The 24,436-nt window shown below is 42.7% G+C and overlaps 1 protein-coding gene across 5 annotated transcripts in view; it reads right to left on the bottom strand.

Annotated features, from left to right (window-relative positions):
- VTI1A (vesicle transport through interaction with t-SNAREs 1A) overlaps positions 1–24,436 on the bottom strand; it is a 565,329-nt gene that overhangs the window by 169,909 nt on the left and 370,984 nt on the right. For 3 of the 5 annotated variants that reach the window (XM_068256574.1, XM_068256572.1, XM_068256573.1), the window contains 2 exons: positions 19,061–19,131; positions 13,842–13,903 (listed from right to left, as the gene is read on the bottom strand). In XM_068256574.1, coding sequence (XP_068112675.1) covers positions 13,842–13,903; positions 19,061–19,131 — 133 coding nt within the window. Of the gene's footprint in view, positions 1–13,830; positions 13,904–19,060; positions 19,132–24,436 lie in introns of all 5 variants that reach the window. The other 2 variants (XM_068256575.1, XM_068256576.1) reach the window with 1 other exon arrangement.

Raw genomic sequence — 24,436 nt, 5'->3', positions numbered from 1 at the left:
ACAATTTATATGCACAGGTGTACAGGTGTTCCTAATAATGCTATTTTGTAGTGGAAGTCTAGCCTATTTCTGGACCACAGGGCAGGGGTAGATATGATTTTCAGCTGCACATTAACAGAACTGAGAATCACCTGCCTAGTATTCATCTCTTGGTAAGTAGAACAGAGCCAATGCCAGTCTGGCCAGGCTGAAATCTAAAGAGAAATAATGACTAAGAATTGAACTATATCCCAATCAGTAGCTGATACCCCCTTTCCCATGAGAAATATTTTCCTTTTCACAAACTGATCATCAGGAGGCTCTGTATGGCTGATATTGTGGTGAAACCCATCCCCACAGTGGGATGTCAGGACCATGGTCCTGGCAATTTCCTGTCTGTGAACCTCAATGCATTGTGGCCAATTACAGCTGTTTACAGCTGGGTCCAACTACCAAAAAAGCAAGCAGCAGCTCCTTCCACAGCTATCACCTGCCAGAATGTAAATCAGGGAGAGGAAAGATTTTACAATGGGCAAACACTGACTAAATCATTTATACATATTTATTGTAAAAATTAAGCTTTTTTATTACATTATTTTCACCGGAGTTCCTCTTTAACTACTATGTGCAATTGTCTTCATTAGGTCCTACAACAGTTTCCTAGCCTTTCTCTGTAGTAGTTTAGTGCACACTTTACATAAAGCTGTCCTCGTGTCCTCTTCTTTATTACTTACATCAGAGGTGTAAGATATTTAGTCCACTCAAAAGACCAGGTTAGGTTAAAGGACTAAAGGACTATTTTTACTCTTAGTGCTCCAAAACTGAGCAGCTTCTAAATGCTCTTAAAATAACCCCCCCCCCCCCCCCCATTCTTCCTAGAAAGCCGTCTTCTGCAGTTGTATTTTCTTTTTTTTTCTTTCTTTTTTTATAGGAAGCTTACAGGAAACAAACAGGCGACTGTGAGGATCCATTTTAAGAAGAAACATAAACATGCATATGAGGTGAAACGCGGAATAAAAACATACTCTAGGTCATTTCTGGGACTGCCCTCAGTGCTTGAAGGCTGAATAACCAGCGTATGATGAGGACATGAATCATAATATATTTGCTTGGTGCGGACCTTAGTTCTAGCCACACTTGAGCAATGAAATGCTTGGAATGGGGAGGGAATGAAAAAGCAGTCAGAGGAAGAGCCTGCAGGGAAGAAGTGCTGGGAAAGGCATCTAATAAATAGGCTATTAGAAACATCCTTATCCCTCCAGGAAGGTGTGACCAGTGATGTCACTTCCTGTGAGAGGTAAAAGAACACCATGCTGTCACGGACGATTGCGGGGACGCAGGCGCGTCCTGGAACCGCCCGTGAAGAAAAGAACGATCGCACTCGATTCCTGCATCGATTGCGCTTCAAAACGGTACAATCTGGGTTGAGTGTGTAGGGACAGCTGAAGTCCTTTTCTTAGCAAAGAGAGCACCATTCCAAAGGCTGGCTGGCTCTTTTGATATGCTAATGAGCCTGAGCCTAATCTGCCCCAGAGAGTCCCTGGCTTCAAGCTGTGCTGATGGCCCATCCATCAGGTATAAGGTGACAAGCACCATGGCAGGAGCAATCTAGTTGGGCTAAAAGCCAGACCCACTGGTTCATTCCCAGCAGGGGAGGCGACACCTCGCTGGCTGCTCCAAACTTCAAAGAGCCTTTGCCTGGGAATAACCTGAGTCTCATAGCAAATCCATAACTTCCCAGATCTGTCATATTTCTGGGGTTCCTGAGATGGCAGCTTCACCAAACGTGGGGGAAGTGTAGCATGAGCCCCGGTGCTGGTTCTGAGGAAGTTTCAGAACATTCTGAGGTAAGGACTGCCAGTTAGGCAGTTTGAAAAGGCCCTGATGATACCACAGGGGTCCCACCCCTCATGTCTGGTATCAGGGCGCTGGGTAAATCGAGACAGACCTGAAAATGTTAATAAATCTGCCCTGACCTGTACGGTTCTGTGAGATAGAGCCCATATATGGGTAGATATGATTTCTAGCCCCAGTACAAGGGGAGGGCTCATCTCATCTTTGAAGGGGGTGTATGGCTCCCCGCCCTCACTCCCTCCTACTGAAGCAGGGGCATAAGAATGGCTGAGGACCCAAACTCAGTGTCCTCCACACTGAAACATCTTGCACTCATCAGATGCCAGCTTGAGGATATGCTGGCATCCACCTGGTCTGAACTCTGAACTCTGGACTTTGAAACCAAGAACTTTATGATTCTTCCCACAATAAGGACATCTTTCCAGGAACTAAGTATTTTTCTCCCTTCTTTTATTTTTCATACTGGCTATTACTGTTTTAATAATTGTTGATTTTAATAATTGCCTGTATATATTAATTATTTATATTGCTGTGAATAAAAGACTTCCTCCAAGTCATTCACTGTTTCGCTACCCTGCTTATCAGCACACACAGAAATGATCCCGGGTCTCTGAAGATACGCTACTGTTTGTTTGTTGTTGGCTAGACAGAATATCGTGTGTTTAACCGTTTTATTCGCAGGATTAGTCAGTCAGTTAGTGGGCCCCACGGTCCCATAGTAACCGCGGTGGTGGCAGTTTACTCTGAACCAGCAGGTGACGTTGTAATTACCCGTGTCTCACAGGCTCCCTTCTGAGTTGTCTGCGGCTAATTCTTAACGGTTCCTGCGCATTGACTGCGACCAGAGTTCGCACGATCTGTGCGCTGGCACCGTTTAGAAGGCTAAGTGCGGTCAGCCACTGAGGGCTCCAGTGACACATGCTATTCAGAGAGTTTCAACATTTAGCATGGCTTCCCTGCAAGCTGTACATCTACGGTAATTCTATCCACTGATTTCCCCCAGAATTCCACACCCCACTCTTTGAGCTCCTCGGCATGCTAAAGTTATGAGAGTCTGGTGGTCACATGGTGGAGGATGACTAAAAATATTGAGGTCGTGTTTTGTCCCTATGCTTTCACAAAGGACTATAGGACATGATCTGCGCATGGAGGAAAAACATTTTAGACATTTAGGAAAGGGTTCTTTACAGTAAGAGTGATTAAGATGTTGAATGCATTGCCACAGGAAGTAGTTATGGCAAATTCTATATTTGCATTTAAAGGAGGCTTTGATGCTTTCCTTGCATTGAAAGACATCTATGGCTAAAATTACTAGGTAATGCCCAGTGGTGTTGATCCAGGGATTTTATCTGATTGCCATCTGGAGTCGGGAAGGAATTTTTTTCCCTTTTGGGGCGAATTGGACCATGCCTTGTAAGGGTTTTTTCGCCTTCCTCTGGATCAACAGGGATATGTGAGGGGGCAGGCTGGTGGTGTAATTTAAGTTCTTGTTGAACTCTATGAACGTATGTCTTTTTTCAACCCAAAATAACTATGTAACAGTGTACTTGACTGTGAACGCTCCTTTGACTTGAAACCTTAACAGTAAATGTGGGCGCCTGAGGCACCATGAAAGGTCAGGCACCCCATAGATGCCTATGTCAATTACGGCTATAAAGGGAAATTTGGGCGCCTGAGACATCCGATAAAATACTGTTTTACAAACTGTGGCTATAAATAGCAGTTCAGAAGCCACTGAACCAAAATTTTCATTAAAGGGGTTCTGTGGATCGGATAAAAGAACAAAAACTGTCACTTACCTGGGGCTTCTATCGGCCCCCTGCAGCTGTAATGTCCCATGCCATCCTACTACGATCCTCTTTTTTTCGCCGCCGGCACCAGGCAATTATTAGTCTAAGACGACAAATAATGCTCGCTCCCACGCGTCTCCGGGAGCTTCCTGCACAGGCGCAGTACGAGGTTTTAATGTACTGCGCCCTGCACAATAAGCTCCCAATGACGCAACGGGAGCGAGCATGCGCGTGGCCACGACCCAATAGTAGAATATCGTTAATTTTACCAATATTCTGCTAGCTGCTATTTCTGGCGCCCAAATTTCCCCAGTGCCCTTTTTGCATGTACACCTCGAAAAACCCATAAACTGATGTCAGCATTAGGGATGTTCAATGAGATGCAAATAATTTTGAGTTGATGCAGGATTATGCAAATTTTGTGTGTAAATTTATGGAGCTTGAAAATGGACCAATCAAATTTTGCCTCAGCGGATTTGATTGGTTAATTTTCAAGCTGCATACATTTGCATACAAAATGTGTATAATGCTGCACCAACTCAAAATTATTTGCATCTCACTGACCATTCCTAGTCAGCATTGGTCTTGTATAGATCCTGAGCTCACAGTGCATTGCCTGGACAATGCAGCAGTCAGTCCAGCCGCTGTTTTTGTTCAGAGGTGTCTGACCTATAGAGAATTTCTGTGACAGGAGATAGGTAGGTAGGGGAAATCACACTTTGCATTATAAGAGATACTCAATAGTTTTTTTTTTCTTTTAACCACTTCACCCCAAAGGGGTTTTTACCCTAACAGACGAGAAATTTTCACCTTTCAGTGCTCATCCATTTCATTTGCCAATAGCTTAATCACTACTAATCACAATGAAATGATCTATATCTTGTTTTGTTCACCACCAATTGGGCTTTTTGGGGTTGATATTTGTTTTCAGTAATTACTTTATTTTCCATGCATTTTAAAGGGAAAACAATTTCTCTAATTTCATCCCCTATAGTTTTAATATAAACACTGCTACTGTGCATAAAACCCACACATTTTATCTGTCTAATTGTTCTGGTTATCACAACATTTTAACCTTCTGCCGCCCGCGTCACGCCAATGGGCCCCAGGACCGCCTAACGCGATTGGTGTAAAGTCCTGGGGCTGTAATTTGCATGAGATCGCGCGCACGCTGCGCGCGCATCTCATGCTCAGAGGGCGGAGCTCCGCCCCGCCTTCAGTCTCCGAGCGGCAATAGCCGTCTATTTACTAGGTGCAGCGCTGCGATGAGCAGCAGCGCTGCACTGGGGACAGCCGTGTGACACGCGGACAAGAGAGCGATTGGCTCTCATAGGCAGAGGCCTATGACAGCCGATCGCCATAATTGGCCGGCTGTGGGGAGGGAGGGAAGAAATTTAAAGAAACAGGGTTTTTAAAAAAAAACAAAACACAAACAATAATATTTATTCTAAAAAAAATAAACATGGGGGAGCGATCAGACCCCACCAACAGAGAGCTCTGTTGGTGGGGAGAAAAGAAAGGGGGAATCACTTGTGTGCTGAGTTGTGCGGCCCTGCAGCTTGGCCTTAAAGCTGCAGTAGCCAATTTTGCTGAAAATGGCCTGGTCACTAGGGGGGTTTAGCCCTGCAGTCCTCAAGTGGTTAATTATGTCCCTAGTACAAAGTATGGTGACAATATAGCGTTTGGAAATAACGTTGTATATTTTTTGTGGGATTTTTTTTCCACTATTTTCACGTGCATGCACGTGCACGCGCAGGGAGGCGCGCACGTGCACGCGTACAGCGGCAGCAGCACTGTCTGACTTATAAAAACGTCCTGTAGCCATTAAGAGGCTCTAGCAGGACGTTTTTATAAGTCAGCTTGTCATTAAGTGGTTATAGTAAGTATAGATTAATATTCATATGTAAAGGCTTACAAACCTTTGCAGACAGAAGTCGCACAAAAAGTTAGTTTAAGATGATCCCATTTTGTTATATAGCTAGAAGAAATGAAAAGTTCTTAAGATTTCCTTAAGTACAGTAGATTTTCACATAATGGGAAACATGTTGGCACATAGGGGAACGTTTAAAAGAAAATCAGAAAGAAAAGCAGATTATGATTGTGGAATGCCAAATCTGCTCCAATAGTGGCCGGTTCCCCTCCCCATCTCTGCTGGGGAGGAGGAGGGGCGCTGACTCCGCAACTGCATAACTTTATATTTGGATAATGAAGAGAAGAATTAGAATCTCTGTGTTTTAATTCACTATTGATAGTATTGGGAAGGCAATAACCTCAAACTTTCTGTCCCAGCTGGTATCAAAACAGGAAATGAGATGAATTGTGAAATATTACAGGTGTCACCAGGGCCGCAATTGGGGATAAATCTTCCAATAATTGTAGTAGTTACAGAGGCACCAGCAGAATAAAAATTAGTAGTCTATTAAAACCAAATAAAAAATTGGGGGACCGGGGTGGATCCGTCTCCCCAATATATATGACACAACCACTATATATGGTATCCAGAAAAATATATATTTAATCAGTACTCCACATAAAATTATGCAATGCGTTTCATGGGTCCCAAGCCCGCTTTCTCAGGCAAATACAAGAGCAGGAGTAACTCCGAGGTTGTGCAGATAGGTGCAGTGCTTCTGTATTTGCCTGAGGAAGCGGGCTTGGGAACCGCGAAATGCGTTGCAGAATTTTATGTGGATTAAATATATATTTTTCTGGATACCATATATGGTGGTTGTGTCATATATATTGGGGAGACTGATCCACCCCGGTCCCCCAATTTTTTATTTGGTTTTAATAGACTACTAATTTTTATTCTGCTGGCGCCTCTGTAACTACTACAAATACATTATCCACTTGGTGGATGGGTGTGAACACCCTTATTTTTCTTCTATGGAGAGCGACTTCTTAGCCTGAGTGGGGCTTAATATCCCCATATACGATTGGAGTGGTTGCCTGAGGTCGGCAACCCAGACTTGTGAGTATATCCATATCTGCTGTACAAATTGAACATTACCATATATCAATAGATTACCTTATATCGACAATAATACACTATTGGGGACTCTCGGTTCTTTCTTTTTGGCTTTCTAAATCTTCCAATAAGGCACCCACTCTGGTCACATGACACCTGCCAAAGGTGGGGTTTCCTCTACCTCTGAGGAGGACATTGTAACTTTCTATTGTGTCTCAAGCATAGAAGGTATGCACCTTTCCCCAACGAGGAACAGTAGCACCAATATAATTCTGACATACTGTAGGTCTACAACAAAATTTCAATTTAGTCATTTTTAATTTAATTTAACAGTAAAAGAGAAGCAGTTTTTTTTTTTGCATTGGAAGTCAGATTTAGGTTTTGTGACATCATAGCCTAGGCTAAGCATCACTGGAAGGCACTGCTGCATACTCACAGTAAATATAGACATAAGCATTTCAGATTCTGAAACTAAGAAAATTAATGTAAAAATGGGTACCCTGAATAAATCACTACAGACGGCCTCTGTTAAAGCAGGATTAGCCATACTATGCTAGGGGGGGAAAACACATATATAAGTAGATAAATACTTGATCTACTTACATAACACATGTATTGTACTGTCCATGTTTCGATTTCAGTGAATTTTATATAGTATTTATATTGTATATAACTGTCTTTTGCCCACAGTTTGAGGCTAAATACTGATGTCATTTCTTCCCTTAATTTTTTTTTTCTTTTCACCTTCAGTTGCTGAGTCACCTCAGCCTTGCTTGTAAACACAAGTGAGCAGAGGATCATGTTTCAGCTAGGCAGGAAAATAAAGGGAAGAGAAGAAATATATTATAGATAAAAAGAACCCCCAGCATGCAACTGAATGGCAATGGCTATTAAAGGGCCAGTGCTCCTAAGGTATTTGATAACTCCAAACCATAACAGCAGAAAAAGTTTTGAATGCAGAATTAGCATCTTTATCACTTAATACACTCAGACCAGTTGCTGTTGAAATTTGATTTTTATGGTGATAATCCCGCTTTAAAATGAGCAGACAAGTCAAAATCTTTACCTTGATGTGAACAAAGTGGGGAGGGGTCAGGGGAAATGACATGTCTGCCCTGTGTGTCTAATGCCTGGCACACACAATGCAATTTTACATCAGTCTGATGGTTGACAGGTCTGATCAGATTTTCGATAATTTTTTGATGGATTTTCAGATCACTTCTAAACAAAATTGATGAGAAAAACGATCGGAAATCAGATTAGACCTGTCGGAAATAATCGATTTGAACGATTTGAACGTCAATCTGACATCTACATTGTGTTTACCAGGCCTCAGACTGCATTGTTGAAAAATCTGATATCACAACTGCAGTTGTTATGCCTGATACACACCATGCAATTTTCTGTCAGATACACGGGATCAATAATTTCCAACATATCCAATCAGGTTTCCGATCTCTTCTGTACAAAATCATTCAGAACGGTTTTCCACTCTTCTCCACAGAAGCCACTAGTGGCAAATGCTATTTGGAAATCTATAAGCTGATGATCGGAATGATAGATATGGTAGAGACTAGATTGTGAGCCCCTCTGAGGGACAGTTAGTGACGAGACAAACTCTGTACAGCTCTACGTAATATGTCGGCGCTATATAAATACTTGAATAAATAAATAAACACGTTATAAATATGACAATTGTCACTTAATGCCAATGGAGAAATTACAGCACGTTTCCAGCGATCATCTGATCCCTAGATGTAAATGTAAACCCCTCCTCTGTGTTCCCATCAAGACAGGAGGTTTTGGGTCATTCCCACTAGGACCTCAAGGCATAGAAACACTTTTTCCCCTCGGCTGGCAACCCCTTGAACTCTCGCCACGCTGGTTGTTATCGATAAGCGGTCTACCGAGTCACTGCCCTTTTGTATATTGTGCTTTCGATTGATAAACTGTCTACTGAGTCACTTCATTTTAATATATCTTGTTTATACTGCTGTATATTATATTGTATATTGTGTGTCCTATCTCCTACTTGAGCCCAAATCCAATTCCGGGCATGACCCAGTTGTGCTTGGCGAATAATAAAATGATTCTGATGTTTAACAAATCCAAACCAGGTTTGGTGGACCAGTCATCTTCTCAGATTATTTCCAGCCGGGACACCCTAGTCAAACCAGGTCTCCAGAAGCATAAGTAAAGAATACAGTAATTGTGCTGCCATCAGTCTCTGAATAACCCACAAATAAATCTGAATGCGCAGTTAGGGAAAGCTTCCCGGCATCCGATAACGGGGACTGTGTCTGGCAATAAAAGGTGAGGTACATCAAGCAGAAAGAGAAGCTCAACGCACAGGGACGGCCAGCGCCATAAATCCTTATTTCTGCCGCTCGGTTAAAAGCCCGGAACGGCGCGGGTAAACTATTTTCTCTAAATGTTATGTCTGATTAATCCGGGGCGCTAAGTGACAACTGAACTTTAACATTAATATGATATTATTTAAATAACGGAGGCTTTTTTTTGTTTCCTCTAAAAATGATGAATGATTTTCAGACAGCTCAATCGACATGAAGCGAGGGGCTTCTTTAATGAGATTTGACAAAACGCGAGACGTATGCCGGGTGTTTGTTACAGCTCATGTGGCAGAGGCCGAGCTGCGGAGACCTCCGACCCTCCCCCGGCTGATTGTCTACACGCACCGGAGCATCTATATCAATTGCTCTGCTTCTCCCGGCAGGATTTCACATTTAGGTGGTGTCATTTTCATATTACTCTTAATCAGTCCATCCTGTGGGCCCAAGCAGCAAAGGCGGGAGGTTAAGCAAACAGCGCTGTTAACCCCTTCATGCGTCTAGTTTCCTATGTATCATGGAGAGACATCGCACAGGAAATATGGGCCTGATCTAGTGAGGTGTTCCCAGGCAGGAGAAAATGGGGGAATTATAGGACAAAAACATTTGGCATCCTATGAGTTAGTGCCAAAAACTTCATCAGTTCAGAAAAGGCAGACAAGAAATACCTTAAGACCCTGTTTCCACTTAATCAGTTGCTCTCAGTTAGAACTGAAAGGTCAACTGATTTTCAAAGTAAATACCATGTTTTCCTATTGCACCTTTCACACTTAACGCGTTTTAACTGAAATCTTTTTCACAATGTACTGCTATGGAGAAGGGAAAAAAACCACGTACCAACTGATTAAGTGTAAACGGGGCTTTATGGTGCCCATATATTTATCAACTTGGTAGCCGACCGACCATCCGATTCGCTAATTATTATCGAATTGGATGAAAATTGGTGCCGCCAAGTGCATGCCCGATCAACGAAGCAACCAATTTTGGCCGATCAGGATAATCAGACAAGCTGCAATATTGTCGATCGTGTGTGCAGCAGTAACAGAGAGTGATATCAGGACGTGCAATGGACTCCCCGACGCTGTTCCGCCCCTAATGCTAAATGTGCCCCCTCCCCCCGTGCACTATACTTTACCTGTCCGCATCCACCGCTAGCCCCGGTGCAATCCCCGTACATGCTCTGCATGGTTGCCGGAATAACATGGGTGTGTGTGATGTCACACACACGCCCACATATACGCCCCCAACCATGTAGGGCGTGAGTATGGATGGAGGATGGAGCCCAGAGCCAGCGGGGGATGCGGACAGGTAAAGTATAGTGCACCGGGGGAACACAGGTAATATTAGGTGTGAACCGCGTCGGGCCAGCAAGGTGGGGGATGCAGCTTCTCAAGGCCAATTCCCAAGAGATTTCATTCTGAAATCAGTCAGGAATCAGCCTGTGGTGTATGGGCAGGCAACACGATCTGCCCATATATCGTCTTTTGTAAGTGCACCCTTAGGGCCCTTTCACACCGGGGTGGTGCGGTATTTTTACTGCACCCCACTGCCGGGCAATGAAAGCCTATGGAGACTTTCATACTTCCGTGCTACAGAGCGACACAACGGAAGTAACGTTTCTGCCGGGAGCTGCACCGTCCCGGAAATCATGTTAGTCTATGGCCACACATGGATTCTTAAATACTTACCAACGTCATGGTGCGCATGCGCGGAAGCGTATTTTTTACAATATGCTTCCATGCACTTACGCATACCCCGAAGCAGGAAGTGACCATAAGCGTTGGTCACTTCCTTCTTGGCCCAATACCAGATAGGAAATAGCGCGTAGTAACGCTACGTGGTATTCCCCAAAACTTCCCTAAAGACCTGTTTTTGGCGGTGTGGCTGCCGTACCACCAGTTTGCAGTGTGAAACCGGCCTTATGCTTATACAGGGAGTGAAGAATTATTAGGCAAATTAGTATTTTGACCACATCATCCTCTTTATGCATGTTGTCTTAGTCCAAGCTGTATAGGCTCGAAAGCCTACTACCAATTAAGCATATTAGGTGATGTGCATCTCTGTAATGAGAAGGGGTGTGGTCTAATGACATCAACACCCTATATCAGGTGTGCATAATTATTAGGCAACTTCCTTTCCTTTGGCAAAATGGGTCAAAAGAAGTACTCGACAGGCTCAGAAAAGTAAAAAATACTGAGATATCTTGCAGAGGGATGCAGCACTCTGAAAATTGCAAAGCTTCTGAAGCGTGATCATCGAACAATCAAGCGTTTCATTCAAAATAGTCAACAGGGTCGCAAGAAGCGTGTGGAAAAACCAAGACGCAAAATAACTGCCCGTGAACTGAGAAAAGTCAAGCGTGCAGCTGCCAAGATGCCACTTGCCACCAGTTCGGCCATATTTCAGAGCTGCAACATCACTGGAGTGCCCAAAAGCACAAGGTGTGCAATACTCAGAGACATGGCCAAGGTAAGAAAGGCTGAAAGATGACCACCACTGAACAAGACACATAAGCTGAAACATCAAGACTGGGCCAAGAAATATCTTAAGACTGATTTTTCTAAGGTTTTATGGACTGATGAAATGAGAGTGAGTCTTGATGGGCCAGATGGATGGGCCCGTGGCTGGATTGGTAAAGGGCAGAGAGCTCCAGTCCAACTCAGACGCCAGCAAGGTGGAGGTGGAGTACTGGTTTGGGCTGGTATCATCAAAGATGAGCTTGTGGGGCCTTTTCGGGTTGAGGATGGAGTCAAGCTCAACTCCCAGTCCTACTGCCAGTTTCCTGAAGACACCTTCTTCAAGCAGTGGTACAGGAAGAAGTCTGCATCCTTTAAGAAAAACATGATTTTCATGCAGGACAATGCTCCATCACTCGCGTCCAAGTACTCCACAGCGTGGCTGGCAAGAAAGGGTATAAAAGAAGAAAAACTAATGACATGGCCTCCTTGTTCACCAGATCTGAACCCCATTGAGAACCTGTGGTCCATCATAAAATGTGAGATTTACAAGGAGGGAAAACAGTACACCTCTCTGAACAGTGTCTGGGAGGCTGTGGTTGCTGCTGCACGCAATGTTGATGGTGAACAGATCAAAACACTGACAGAATCCATGGATGGCAGGCTTTTGAATGTCCTTGCAAAGAAAGGTGGCTATATTGGTCACTGATTTGTTTCTGTTTTGTTTTTGAATGTCAGAAATGTATATTTGTGAATATTGATATGTTATATTGGTTTCACTGGTAAAAATAAATAATTGAAATGGGTATATATTTGTTTTTTGTTAAGTTGCCTAATAATTATGCACAGTAATAGTCACCTGCACACACAGATATCCCCCTAAAATAGCTAAAACTAAAAACAAACTAAAAACTACTTTCAAAAATATTCAGCTTTGATATTATTGAGTTTTTTGGGTTCATTGAGAACATGGTTGTTGTTCTATAATAAAATTATTCCTCAAAAGTACAACTTGCCTAATAATTCTGCACTCCCTGTATGCACAGATAATCCACCCATTCCAAAGCAAGAGTCTAGTCAATCAACAAATGCAGGTGTTACCTGGCAGACTGCAAACTCCTGATCTCCAGAGTTATCCCTCTTACTGGTCCTGACCTGTTGACTGCTCCAATAGGAAGAAAGTCTTATCCTGTAAAATTACCCCTTCTGTATAAAGACTGCAGAGCACTCACCAGTGTAATTACCCTCAACTAGGAAGAGTGCAGAATTGTCCTCCTATGTTAGGCCATGTACTTTGTAAGTTGCCTGATCTCCCCAGTGTGCAAATCTAAATACATCGGACTGAATAGGTCAAGTTGTTAGTTGGTGGATCTATAGGTTGTCCAAGTTTCTTTTTAAAGCCTAGTACAGACTTAAGATATTTGTTGCTGGAATGGAATGGTTGCCTCGCCAAGGAGAAAGTAAAGAGTGTTTGAAGCTCAAGTGTGTTTCTTGGTCATTAGAAGAGAGGCATGTAACTAGAGTGTTTCTCATGATTAATACAGAATGCATCCATCAGTAACAGATGGTGTTTGCGGAGTGCCCCCTGCTGTGGGCGATATTTGCTTTCCAAATATATACATGCTTGTTTATGCATGATTTACCCTTTTGTAACCTCAAAACTTTACTATACTTAATTGCCTGTGAAGAGTTCAAATATCTCCTAAACGCAACTGAAGTAGCCCCTGTGGTATGTGTACTACATACTGAGAATTTGGGTTTCAGAGCACAAAATAGGGGAAACTACATTTAGAATTAGTCCAGCAATACACTAAAAAACTCCTCATATCCAATAGTCATCCTACCCGACTCTGTCTCAAGGTAATGTCATCTGTGTAAAAATCACAATTCCTCTTAGTTATAGTACACTTAGCTTGCATAGAGAAGCTAGATTTAGATTTTTGTTATTGAAGACAATCATTTGTAAATGTCTTGGGTTAAATTCTAGGGTCAATACATCCATCCCATTATATCATATATGACTGTCAGGTTGAATTACAAAGCTGCAAACAATGAATAAATGCAATTGCTTCCCACACAACAAGATGGCGCTCACTTGTTTGCCACCCATCACCCCCTCCCTTCCATAAAAGCAAAGGCTGCTCAAAAACAGCCAACCCAGGTATATGTACAGTGCCTGTTAATAAAGACACCATCTGGATTGACCACCATATCAGATGAGAGAATCAAGAGTCTGTACATAGTTTTAACAACGGATGCAGCCATATTGCAGGTTTGTGTCTTATTCAGTTCAGTCAGAGAGCTGTACAGTTGGGGAACATTCTGCTGCTTACTGTCAGTAAAGTGTTGCTGCTTTAAAAAGAGGCATCGATTCATGCAGAGTGATTTTGTGTCCGTCAGCAAGGCCGCTGAGGAAGAAGAAAACATCTTCCTACCTTTCTCTTACCTTCGTAACATTCCCGTCAAAATCCTTGAGCTTTTCCCCAAATTTGTGTCCGTTTCTCTGAGCTGAAAAAAAAGAATAAAAAGGATCACCTTAATTGTCAATAAATGCCAGACAAATCCAGCTTGAAAGATCTCCACTTCCCTTCAGGGCCACTTCACTTTGTGTCCTCTCAGCTGGGCACAACACTGCCCTATACACAACCACACTCTGATCAGGCATTTTATGGCTAGTTTTAGTCTAATGGGGTCCTAAGCAAAACTGAGGGTGGGGACCCTAATAAGATAATACTCATTACTCATTAAAAAGGTCATAATAGTATAAACAAGTGGTGCATTAAAAGAATGCACATAACACCCCCTCCCCCCCCCCCCCAATAAAAATAAAACACAAATCTGAGTTCTGGTTAAAAATCAACACTGCTTTAGGCCAAGATGTGTTTTTTTCTTTGTTCAAAATTGATTTTATTGATGCATTCTATAACACATACAAAAGACATTTTTTAACACTAGTCTTTATAGAATCCAGCATCACAATACAGTTTTACAGTGTTTTAAACAAAATATGTGTTGTAGGCATACAAGTACAATCACATACCAATATCCTAGGACAGTGCTGTACAACTTCATGGGCAGGGTGTGTGTCTAGCACCGGATTTTACAGCTGGTGGGGGCAGAGCACCAATGTCCTCGCTTCAGAGGGTGGAGCCAAGTGCAAACAAAAGGAGGGCCTGACACAAAATAGCCCAGGCAAGCGAGTGCGGCTGGGGGGGGGGGGGTCACATGCTTCCCATGGGCTGCCAGTTGGACAGCCATGTCCTTGAATAGCACAAGAGAATTTCCACGGAGCTCTTACTACATCCTTGACAAGAACCATTGCAAGCATCCAAAGAGCTATTAATGGGTGTAAGGGGTGCCACTTCCACAGGGGTTCAGACTAGTGGCCTTCCCATCTTCCAGCCACTTTGTTGACCTATTGAAGACAACCCTCACTACATCTAACATAGATGCCTACCAGGTTAACCAAGGAATAACTATTTACAATAGCTTGTCCAACTGCCCCCTCTGATGAGTTTTAAAAACGTGAAAAGCCATAGGTTTTATTTGGCATTTGAAAGACAACTTATTATCCTCCTCAGCAGTAATCTCTGTAAAAAGCAATGCCAATATTGTGGTGCCTACACACATAGGTGGGTTGAGGGCAGTTGCCAAAGTATAGATGCTGCAAATAGCAATGTACTAACTGGCTTCAACCATGCTGTCCCCATACTGTACGTCTGCCCAAAGTGGCTACATTACTTAGAAGCCATTGATGGGTGATAAATCTATGCCATTTGCTCCCCTTAATACCATCAGCTTAAGGGGCGAAGCATACATACTTGTTCTGCGAATGTGTACATTCAGCATAGCACTTACATCTGTCCAGTGCAGTACCTGGTGCAGAGGCATGCCAGACATTTGATGAACTGCAAACACATTCCACTGTCCTGAAACATATGTGCTGCTATATGGTGACGCAGTGGACCAGGGCTGGATTTACCATAAGGCAATGTAGGCACATGCCTACAGGCGCCTGATGATGGAAAGGCAGCTCACCCCCTCCCTGAGCACCTCCCTACCTCCTTCCCGATGCAGAGTCCTGAAGAGAGTGTAAATGAGAAGTTACTCAACCAGCCCTCGGCATTCCATTGATCAAATCTCCCTTCAGTTAGGGGTACCTCTAGCTACCTTACATTTGGGGGCATCTCTAGCTACTTAATATTGAGGGTAATTCTGGCTACCTAATACTAAGGGGCACCTGTAGCTACCTATGACGGGCAAGAGAAGTAAGGAGAAGTGACAGCTGGGTCAGGCAGCACACTTGCGGTGCAGTTTCGTGGGGAGGGTTGTAGGTTCATGGAGGGCAAAGTCTAGGGTGTCAGGACATCTGTGCCTATAGGCTCCTGTGAGGTATATCCGGGCCTGCAGTGGGACAGACCAGAAAGGGACAGCAGGCAAGGGTCAAGGGGATAGCAAGGGACATGTGTGAAAAGGGCTGATGCAACACATGGATATGTTGGATATGTCCATTGTGTATATGTCACCTTACAACACAACACACCGCACACAGTATGAAAGAATCCTTAGCAGGCCCCATTGCGTATGACTGGTTCGTATGGCTTTTGATTTGGGTGCTGGATGATGGTGATAGAATACCAGTCAAGTATCATTAGTGACAGAAGGAATTAGCCCCTGCAAATGCAGGGAGGCCCCAGAACTGTAAGGGGGCCTTAACTACTACTTCACTCCCTCTGATATAGGGGTCCATCCTTCAGATCAGGTGTTTCTGTGGATACACTTGTTAGGTGTGCAGGGGAGTAGCAATAGCCATAATAACCATAGCAAATGCTATGAGGCACCTGGAGAGGAGGGGGGGGGGGGGGGGGGGGGCAGGGTGGTACTGATGAGTTCACTTTGTTTCTCCACCCTCTGACTTTGTCTCTGTGCTCATTTACTTACACAGTGTACATTGCATGGAAATGTAAATTGCCCAGTCAACTCATATCCATAGGGTAGGGGCAGGTGGCATTGCTCAAGAGTGCCTAGGTCTGATGGGCCCATAAATTTTTGTTATGGGGTCCCATAGTCTCTAGCTACGCCACTGTATGTGTGTGAAGATTATGATATCCAAATTTGTTTAACCACTGAAGCCTATCTGGACGAACATTCTCATCCAGATAGGCTGCGCGCACTCCCACCGGCCGTTCGCCCAGCGATCAATGAATGGGATTATAGCTCCCATTCATTGATCGAAGCCCCCCGCAGAAACACCTCCAGCCTCTTATCAGAGGCTGCGTTTCTTCTGAGTTAAAAAAAAGTTTCCGTCCTCATTCATGTACGATCACGCTTCCAGGACTTTTTCACTGTGGCCATCTTGTGGACAAATAGTAAAACTACACCCACATCCATTTTTTTAATTAAATAAATACATTATTTTACATTTAAAATTAGCTGTTTAGCTCCCACACCAAAAATTACCCAAATAAAATTTTTATTAAACAAAAAGAAAAAAATTACAATAAAAAAACCCCAAAGCAAATAGTTACCTAAGGGTCTGAACTATTTAAATATGCAGGTCAAAGGAGTATATTAATATAATTGTTTAAATTATGGGCTTGTAAATAGTGATGGACGTAAATTGAAAAAATGCACCTTTATTTCCAAATAAAATGTTGGCGCCATACATTGTGATAGGGACATAATTTAAATGGTGTAATAAGCAGGACAAATGGGCAAATAAAATACATGGGTTTTAATTACGGTAGCATGTATTCATTTCAAACTATAACGGCCAAAAACGAGAAATAATGATTTTTTTTCCATTTATTGCTTAAAGAGACACTGAAGCGAAAAAAAAATTATGATATTATGATTTGTATGTGTAGTACAGCTAAGAAATAAAACATTAAGATCAGATACACCAGTCTAACTGTTTCCAGTACAGGAAGAGTTAAGAAACTCCAGTTGTTATCTCTATGCAAAAAAGCAATTAAGCTCTGCGACTTTCAAAGTCGTGGAGAGGGCTGTTATCTGACTTTTATTATCTCAAGTGTTATTGAACTATTTACTTTTTCTCTTCCAGAGAAGAGGTCATTAGTTCACAGACTGCTCTGAAAGAATAATTTTGAATGCTGAGTGTTGTGTAATCTGCACATATTATAGAATGATGCAATGTTAGAAAACACACTATATACCTGAAAATAAAAATATGAGAATATTTTCTTTGCTGCTAAACTTCTAGTAATTATTCATAGTACACAACCAATTAATTATATCATATTTTTTTTTTCGCTTCAGTGTCTCTTTACATATTCCTGTTAAAATGGATTTGGAATAAAATAATTCTTAGCAAAATGTACCACCCAAAGAAAGCCTAATTGGTGGCGGAAAAAACAAGATATAGATCAATTAATTGTGATGAGTAATGATAAAGTTATTGGCAAATGAATGGGAGGTGAAAGTTGCTCAGATGCAAAAAATGAACAACCCTGTGGGCTTAAGTGGTTAGGACCCTTGCAAAATTGGTCCCCAGGCTGTGAAGGTCACCACAGGTAAGCAAAGAAAAGGGTGTGAACACTGGGGATCCCCAATCAAATTTCGCTGGGGGGCCCCTTCATTTGTAGTTAAGCCCCTGGTTAGTGATGTTCTACTATCTGCTTCATGACATTACTTTTATTAGGGTCTTTTTGTGCTGATCCTCATTGATCTGTTATTCACAAAGGAACACTTTCTCCTTCCTATCCTCGAACCCCAACACTCCTTACCCCTACACCTAATCTACTCACCTGACATACATTCCTTCCCAACGCCTAACCCTAACCTCCTAAATGTGTTCAATCTAACCCTCATAAAATAATGCCTAACCCCCATAGATGAGAGACAGCTATTGGTTTTAGTGGATGAATTGGCTACAGAATAGATGAACATGGGGCACTCATACATTCAATAAACTAATACCTGGGACTCTGCTATAAATTAGCCAAGTCCTGACTCCCAAACTAAGCAACCAGCGCCACAAGCTTGTATTAAGCTCTAAGGCAGCGCCCAAATGAAGCTGAAGCATTGGCACTTAAATTAACTGCTTCGTGTTCCACCACTCCAAATATAATAATGGAATGTACAGCATTCTGACTGAGTATTGTTTAAAGAGACACTGAAGCGAAAAAAAAAATGATATAGTGAATTGGTTGTGTTCTATGAATAATTCCTAGAAGATTAGCAGCAAACAAAATATTCTCATACTTTTATTTTCAGGTATATAGTGTTTTTTCTAACATTGCATCATTCTATAATATGTGCACATTACACAACACTCAGCATTCAAAATGAGTCTTTCAGAGCAGTCTGTGAAGTAATGACCTCTCCTCTAGCAGAGGAAAAGTAAATAGTCCAGGAACAGTTGAGATAATAAAAGTCAGATAACAGCCCTCTCCACGACTAACTTAGTCGGAGAGCTTAATGGCTTGTTTGCATAGAGATAACAACTGGAGTTTCTCAACTCTTCCTGTACTGGAAACAATTACACTGATGTATCTGATCTTAATGTTTTATTTCTTAGCTGTGCTACACATACAAATCATAATATCATCATTTTTTTTTTCGCTTCAGTGTCTCTTTAAGTGTTACAAAATGTGAATTACAGAAGCATTCGAGAACACAGAGAACGCCAGGCCCAAAACTTACTCTCTCTCTGGATCTCTGGATCTTCTCCCGGTCTTGGCTCAGATTTTCAAGAATGTTCTGTCCAATTTGTTCTGTGGAGACATTAAGGAGGAAGATAATGGTGACAAAGGACACTGCGAGGGTATCATCACTTAAAGTGGCATGAAACTAAAATATTTCCTCTTTGCTCTAAAAGATTATTTACAGCATAAAATCAACTACCACAGAAAACAAAAAAAAAAACTGTAGCAGAACAGCATTCTAACAGTTAAACACAGAACGCTGGGGTTGATTTTTAATGCGTGCACGCTACGCATGGTAGTGTAGTAGCAGAGCAGCTTAATGAATCAACCCCTTTGTTCTTCAGTGGAAAGCTCCTTGCTTCAGTGGGCTGCTTCCGGCCTGAAGAGCAGACAACATTATCTTTTGTTTACATTGGTTTGTCAGTTAAATAAAGGGCCCGTTTCCACTAGGAGCGGTGCGATGCAGCTGCATAGCCACATCGCACCGCAGGTGTCCTGAAACACATGTACGGCAATGGAAGAGTTTCCACTGCGTGCATGTTGTGCAGAGCGGTGCGGAGCGATCCGAGAATCTGCAGCATGCTGCAGATTCTCGCACAGCCGCATCCGCTCGCAGCCGCGTCCCATCTCCTTCAATACACTTCCGCATCGGGAGATGCGGAAGTGATGCGGCCGGCTGAGGAAGTGATGCGATGCGGCTAGGTAGCTGCATTCGCATCACTTAGTAGTGGAAATGGGCCACTGTAGCCATTCGTATACTGTTAATGGCAGGGTTCTCAAACTTTGCACAGTTGTTCATTGGGTGACTGGGTTTAATATTTAGAAAAGTGGGTGGAGCGTAAAAAGCCAATCAAAATTCACCTGTTGATTTTCAAGGGGAATATTAAAATGGCTGCCATTCTTGCACTGTTAATGGTACAAGCCTCAAGCCTGGTACAGTTGGTCTCTGGGGGACTGAGGTACATTTTAAGAAAGGGGGCGGAGCCACAAACAGCCAATCAGATTTGTTTAATTTAAATGGGAATATACAAATTATTGATACTAAGGACCCCAAAGCTCATAAACTTGGCAATTGAATGACTGTATGTCAAGGTAAGAAAAAGTGGGCGGTGCCAACAACTACATTTTTTACATGGGAAAATATAAACTGCAACCATTCTTACACTGTTAATGGCAGTGTTCCCAAACTTGACACAGTTGGCCACTGGGTGACTGGGATTAATATTCAATATTATGTGGGTGGAGCCTACAACAGCTAATCAAAATTCACCCATTGATTGTCAAGGAGAATATTTACATTGCTACCATTCTTACACTGTTTTTTTTTGTTTTTGTTTTTTAACAGTCGCAGTTTATTGAGTTTTAAAACAACATTAATACAAACACAGGTGAACTACCAGAACATAAAACATACCCAACAGCCCTAACCCTCCCCACCCCCCAGTGCATCATGCAGTCAAAAGGAGAAGATCAGCAGAACAAGGGGTAAAACCAAATATTATGTACATTATAGTATACCATTAAACAGCAGTATCAGGTGTGTGAAAGGACATACACTCTGACCATTGCAGCCAGATTCTATCAAATTTCAACTGACATTTCCTGTTCAGGTAAGTTAACTTATACCAGACCATGACTTTGTTGACTCTCTTGAACCAGGAATTTTTAGTAGGAGGTTGATCTGAGTGCCACTTAAACAGTTTTCTTCGAGCATATTCTTACACTGTTAATGGCAGAGGCCACGAACCTGATACAGTCATTCATTGGGTGACTGGGGTCCAAATTCACTAAAGGGGTGGGGTCACAAACAGCCAATGAGATTTGTTAGATTGATTTCAGCTTTTCTGTTATTGTCAGGACTCTCAAACTTTGCATAGTTGGCCACTGCGTTACTGGGATAAATAAGGAAGAAAATGGGTGGAGCCAACAGCTAATCAAAATTCACCTGTTAATTTTCAAGGGGTTATATTTAAATTGCTGCCATTCTTACACTGTTAATGGCAGAGGCCTCAAACCTTCTACAGTCAGTCATTATGTGACTGGGGTCCAAATTAACTAAAGGGGGTGGAGCCACAAACAGCTAATCAGATTTCTTTGCTGGATAAACTGCTTCCATTCATACAATTTTGATGCCAGGAACCCGAGGGCTCACAAACTTGGTCATTGAGTGACTGTGTGTCAGGTTACAAAAAGTGGGTGGAGTCAAATACACATTTCACTGGGAAAATGTAAACTGCAGCAATTCTTACACTGTTAATGGCAGGGTTCTCAAACTTTGCACAATTGGTTACTGGGTGACTGGGATTCATATTAAGAAAAAGTGGGTGGCGCATAAAAAGCCAATCAAAATTCACCTGTTGATTTTCAAGATGAATATTAAACTTGCTACCATTCTAACACTCTTAATAGCAGAGGTCTCAAACCTGATACAGCCAGTCACTGGGTGACTGGAGTCCAAAATCACTATTGGGGATGGAGCCACAAACAGCCAATCAGATTTGGTAGATTGATTTCAGCCATTCTGCTATCGGCAGGGTTCTCAAACTTGACATAGTTGGTCACTGGGTGACTGAGATTAATATTCAGAAAAGTGGGTGGAGCCTACAACTGCCATTCAAAATTCACCTATTGATTTTCAAGGTGAATATTGAAACTGCTGCCATTCTTACACTGTTAACCTCCTGAGCGGTCTGGACGAGCTCAGCTCGTCCATCACCGCCGGAGGCTGCCGCTCAGGCCCTGCTGGGCCGATTTTTATCAAATAAAGTGCAGCACACGCAGCCGGCACTTTGCCAGCCGCGTGTGCTGCCTGATCGCCGCCGCTCTGCGGCGATTCGCCGCGAGCAGCGGCGAAAGAGGGCCCCCCTAGCCGCCTGAGCCCTGCGCAGCCGGAACAAAAAGTTCCGGCCAGCGCTAAGGGCTGGATCGGAGGCGGCTGACGTCAGGACGTCGGCTGACGTCGATGACGTCACTCCGCTCGTCGCTATGGCGACGATATAAGCAAAACAAGGAAGGCCGCTCATTGCGGCCTTCCTTGTTTATTCTGGGCGCCGGAGGCGATCGGAAGATCGCCTCCGGAGCGCCCTCTAGTGGGCTTTCATGCAGCCAACTTTCAGTTGGCTGCATGAAATAGTTTTTTTTTTATTTAAAAAAAACCCTCCCGCAGCCACCCTGGCGATTTAATCAGAACGCCAGGGTGGTTAATGGCAGAGGCCTCAAACTTGCTACAGTCAGTCATTATGTGACAAGTTCAAATTCACTAAAGGGGCGGGGCCACAAACAGCCAATCAGATTTCTTTGCTGGATAAACTGCTTCCATTCACACAATTTTGATGCCAGGAACCCAGCAGCTCACAAACTTGGTAATTGAGTGACTGTGTGTCAGGTTACAAAGAGTGGGTGGAGTCAAATACACATTTCACTGGGAAAATGTAAACGGCAGCCCTTCTTCACTGGTAATGGCAGGGTTCTCAAACTTTGCACTGTTTGTTACTGGGTGACCGGGATTAATGAGGAAAATGGGTGGAGCCCTCAACAGCCAATCAAAATTCACCTGTTGATTTTCAAGGTGAATATTAAAATTGCTGACATTCTTGCACTGTTAATGGCACAAGCCTCAAACCTGGTACAGTTGGTCATTGGGTCACTGAGGTTAAAATTCAGAAAAAGGGGGTGGAGCCATAAAGCCAATCAGATTTGTTTCATTTCACTGGGAAAATACAAATTATTGAAACTAAGGACCCCAAAGCTTACAAAGTTGGTCATTGAGTGACTTTGTGTCCAGGTTACACAATGTTGGTGGAGCCACAAACAAATTTCACTGGGAAAATACATTGTGTAGCCATTCTTACATTGTTAATGGCAGGGTTATCAAACTTTGCCCAGATGGTCACTGGGTGACTGAGATTAATATTTAGGGAAGTGGGTGGAGCTGATAAAAGCCAATCAAAATTCACCTGTTGATTTTCAAGGGGAATATTTAAATTGCTGCCATTTTACACTGTTAATAGCATATGCCTCAAACCCGCTACAGTTGGTCATTGGGTGCCTGGGGTTCAAATGCTGGAGAGGGGCAGAGCCACAAACAGACAATCTGATTTGTTTAATTTCTATGGGAATATACAAATTATTGATGCCAAGGACCCCAAAGCTCATAAACTTGGTCATTGAGTGATTGTGTGAAAAAAGTGGGTGGAGCCAACACCAGCCGAATACATACCCAGGCAACGCCGGGTCATTAGCTAGTATGTAATAAAAAGTAGGAAAACACATTTTTATGTCAGAGTTTTATCCCACTAACCAAAGACACCTTGTTTCAATTACATGCATCTCCAGTCACAGATTGGTAACCTGAAAGTTCCAAGTTGGTCTAGTACTATAGGCCCCAGGATACTTTATTAAGAGTCACTGAGGGGTCTAAGTTTCTAGCCACTGAAGAGTCTCAGTAATGCAACTGTCAGGAGGATTCAGAGTCCAGAAGAACAGTGTATATGGCTTTAACATGCAGTCAACGTTTCACATTCCACACGGTTTCATCACCCATATTAATAAGGTGTGTGTCATCACAAGGTTTATTATGCAACAAATGCACAATACAAAAATAATTATAAAGTCATTCATTCTTTTGGTGTTGGTGGTTATATTCTCAAGGGTCTGTTTATTAGGGAAAACTGCATTTAGACTATAAACATATTAAATTAGTCTCAATAGTGCAATTATAGTTAATAACCGATTGAGCTTCCCCCTGGTTGCCGGTGGCTTATAAGCACTTGTCCACAGCTGCCAGTGTACACAGCTTCCCCTCGTCTCCGCCTGCACACCCTCCACTGCTGGGCATTTGAGTGTGAAAGCTCCACTCACATATCTGTGATCTATAGTCAGGTCTGAACAGTACTCCTGGCATAGGACCTCTTGCTCCCCTCAATAAAACATTAGAATAATCCATAAGAAGAGGGTGGAAAGTGCAAAGCAGAGATGAGACCTACAAGTCTTGTGAGTTAATCAGTAACACAGAGATGCAGAAATATCATAGCTTGTGTACAGTGTACACAATGTACAGGTTGCTGGGAAGAAGAAGTGTTTGCATACCATATACAGGTATAGGGATCATCATCACATTTCTTTAGTGAGCAAAATCAATAATGCATTATGGCTGCATTACTGATAAATAGCCCAAAGTATGTACAACCAGCATTTTTTTTTTTACTATAACTGCATTCAAAGGGTTAACACAGGCTTTAGAAGCTTCCCTGCCAGCAGAGCTGGCCACTTCCGAACTTTACATAATGTTATCTTGTGTTTAATTGTATCAAGTGAGAAATGTAAACAAAGCCTTCTCTCACACTGCCGGGTCCCCTGAACAAAGTCAGACAAG

The sequence above is a fragment of the Hyperolius riggenbachi genome, chromosome 10 (genome assembly GCF_040937935.1).
Source record: "Hyperolius riggenbachi isolate aHypRig1 chromosome 10, aHypRig1.pri, whole genome shotgun sequence".
Taxonomy (NCBI): domain Eukaryota; kingdom Metazoa; phylum Chordata; class Amphibia; order Anura; family Hyperoliidae; genus Hyperolius; species Hyperolius riggenbachi.
This window is presented reverse-complemented; position numbering and strand designations above follow the sequence as displayed.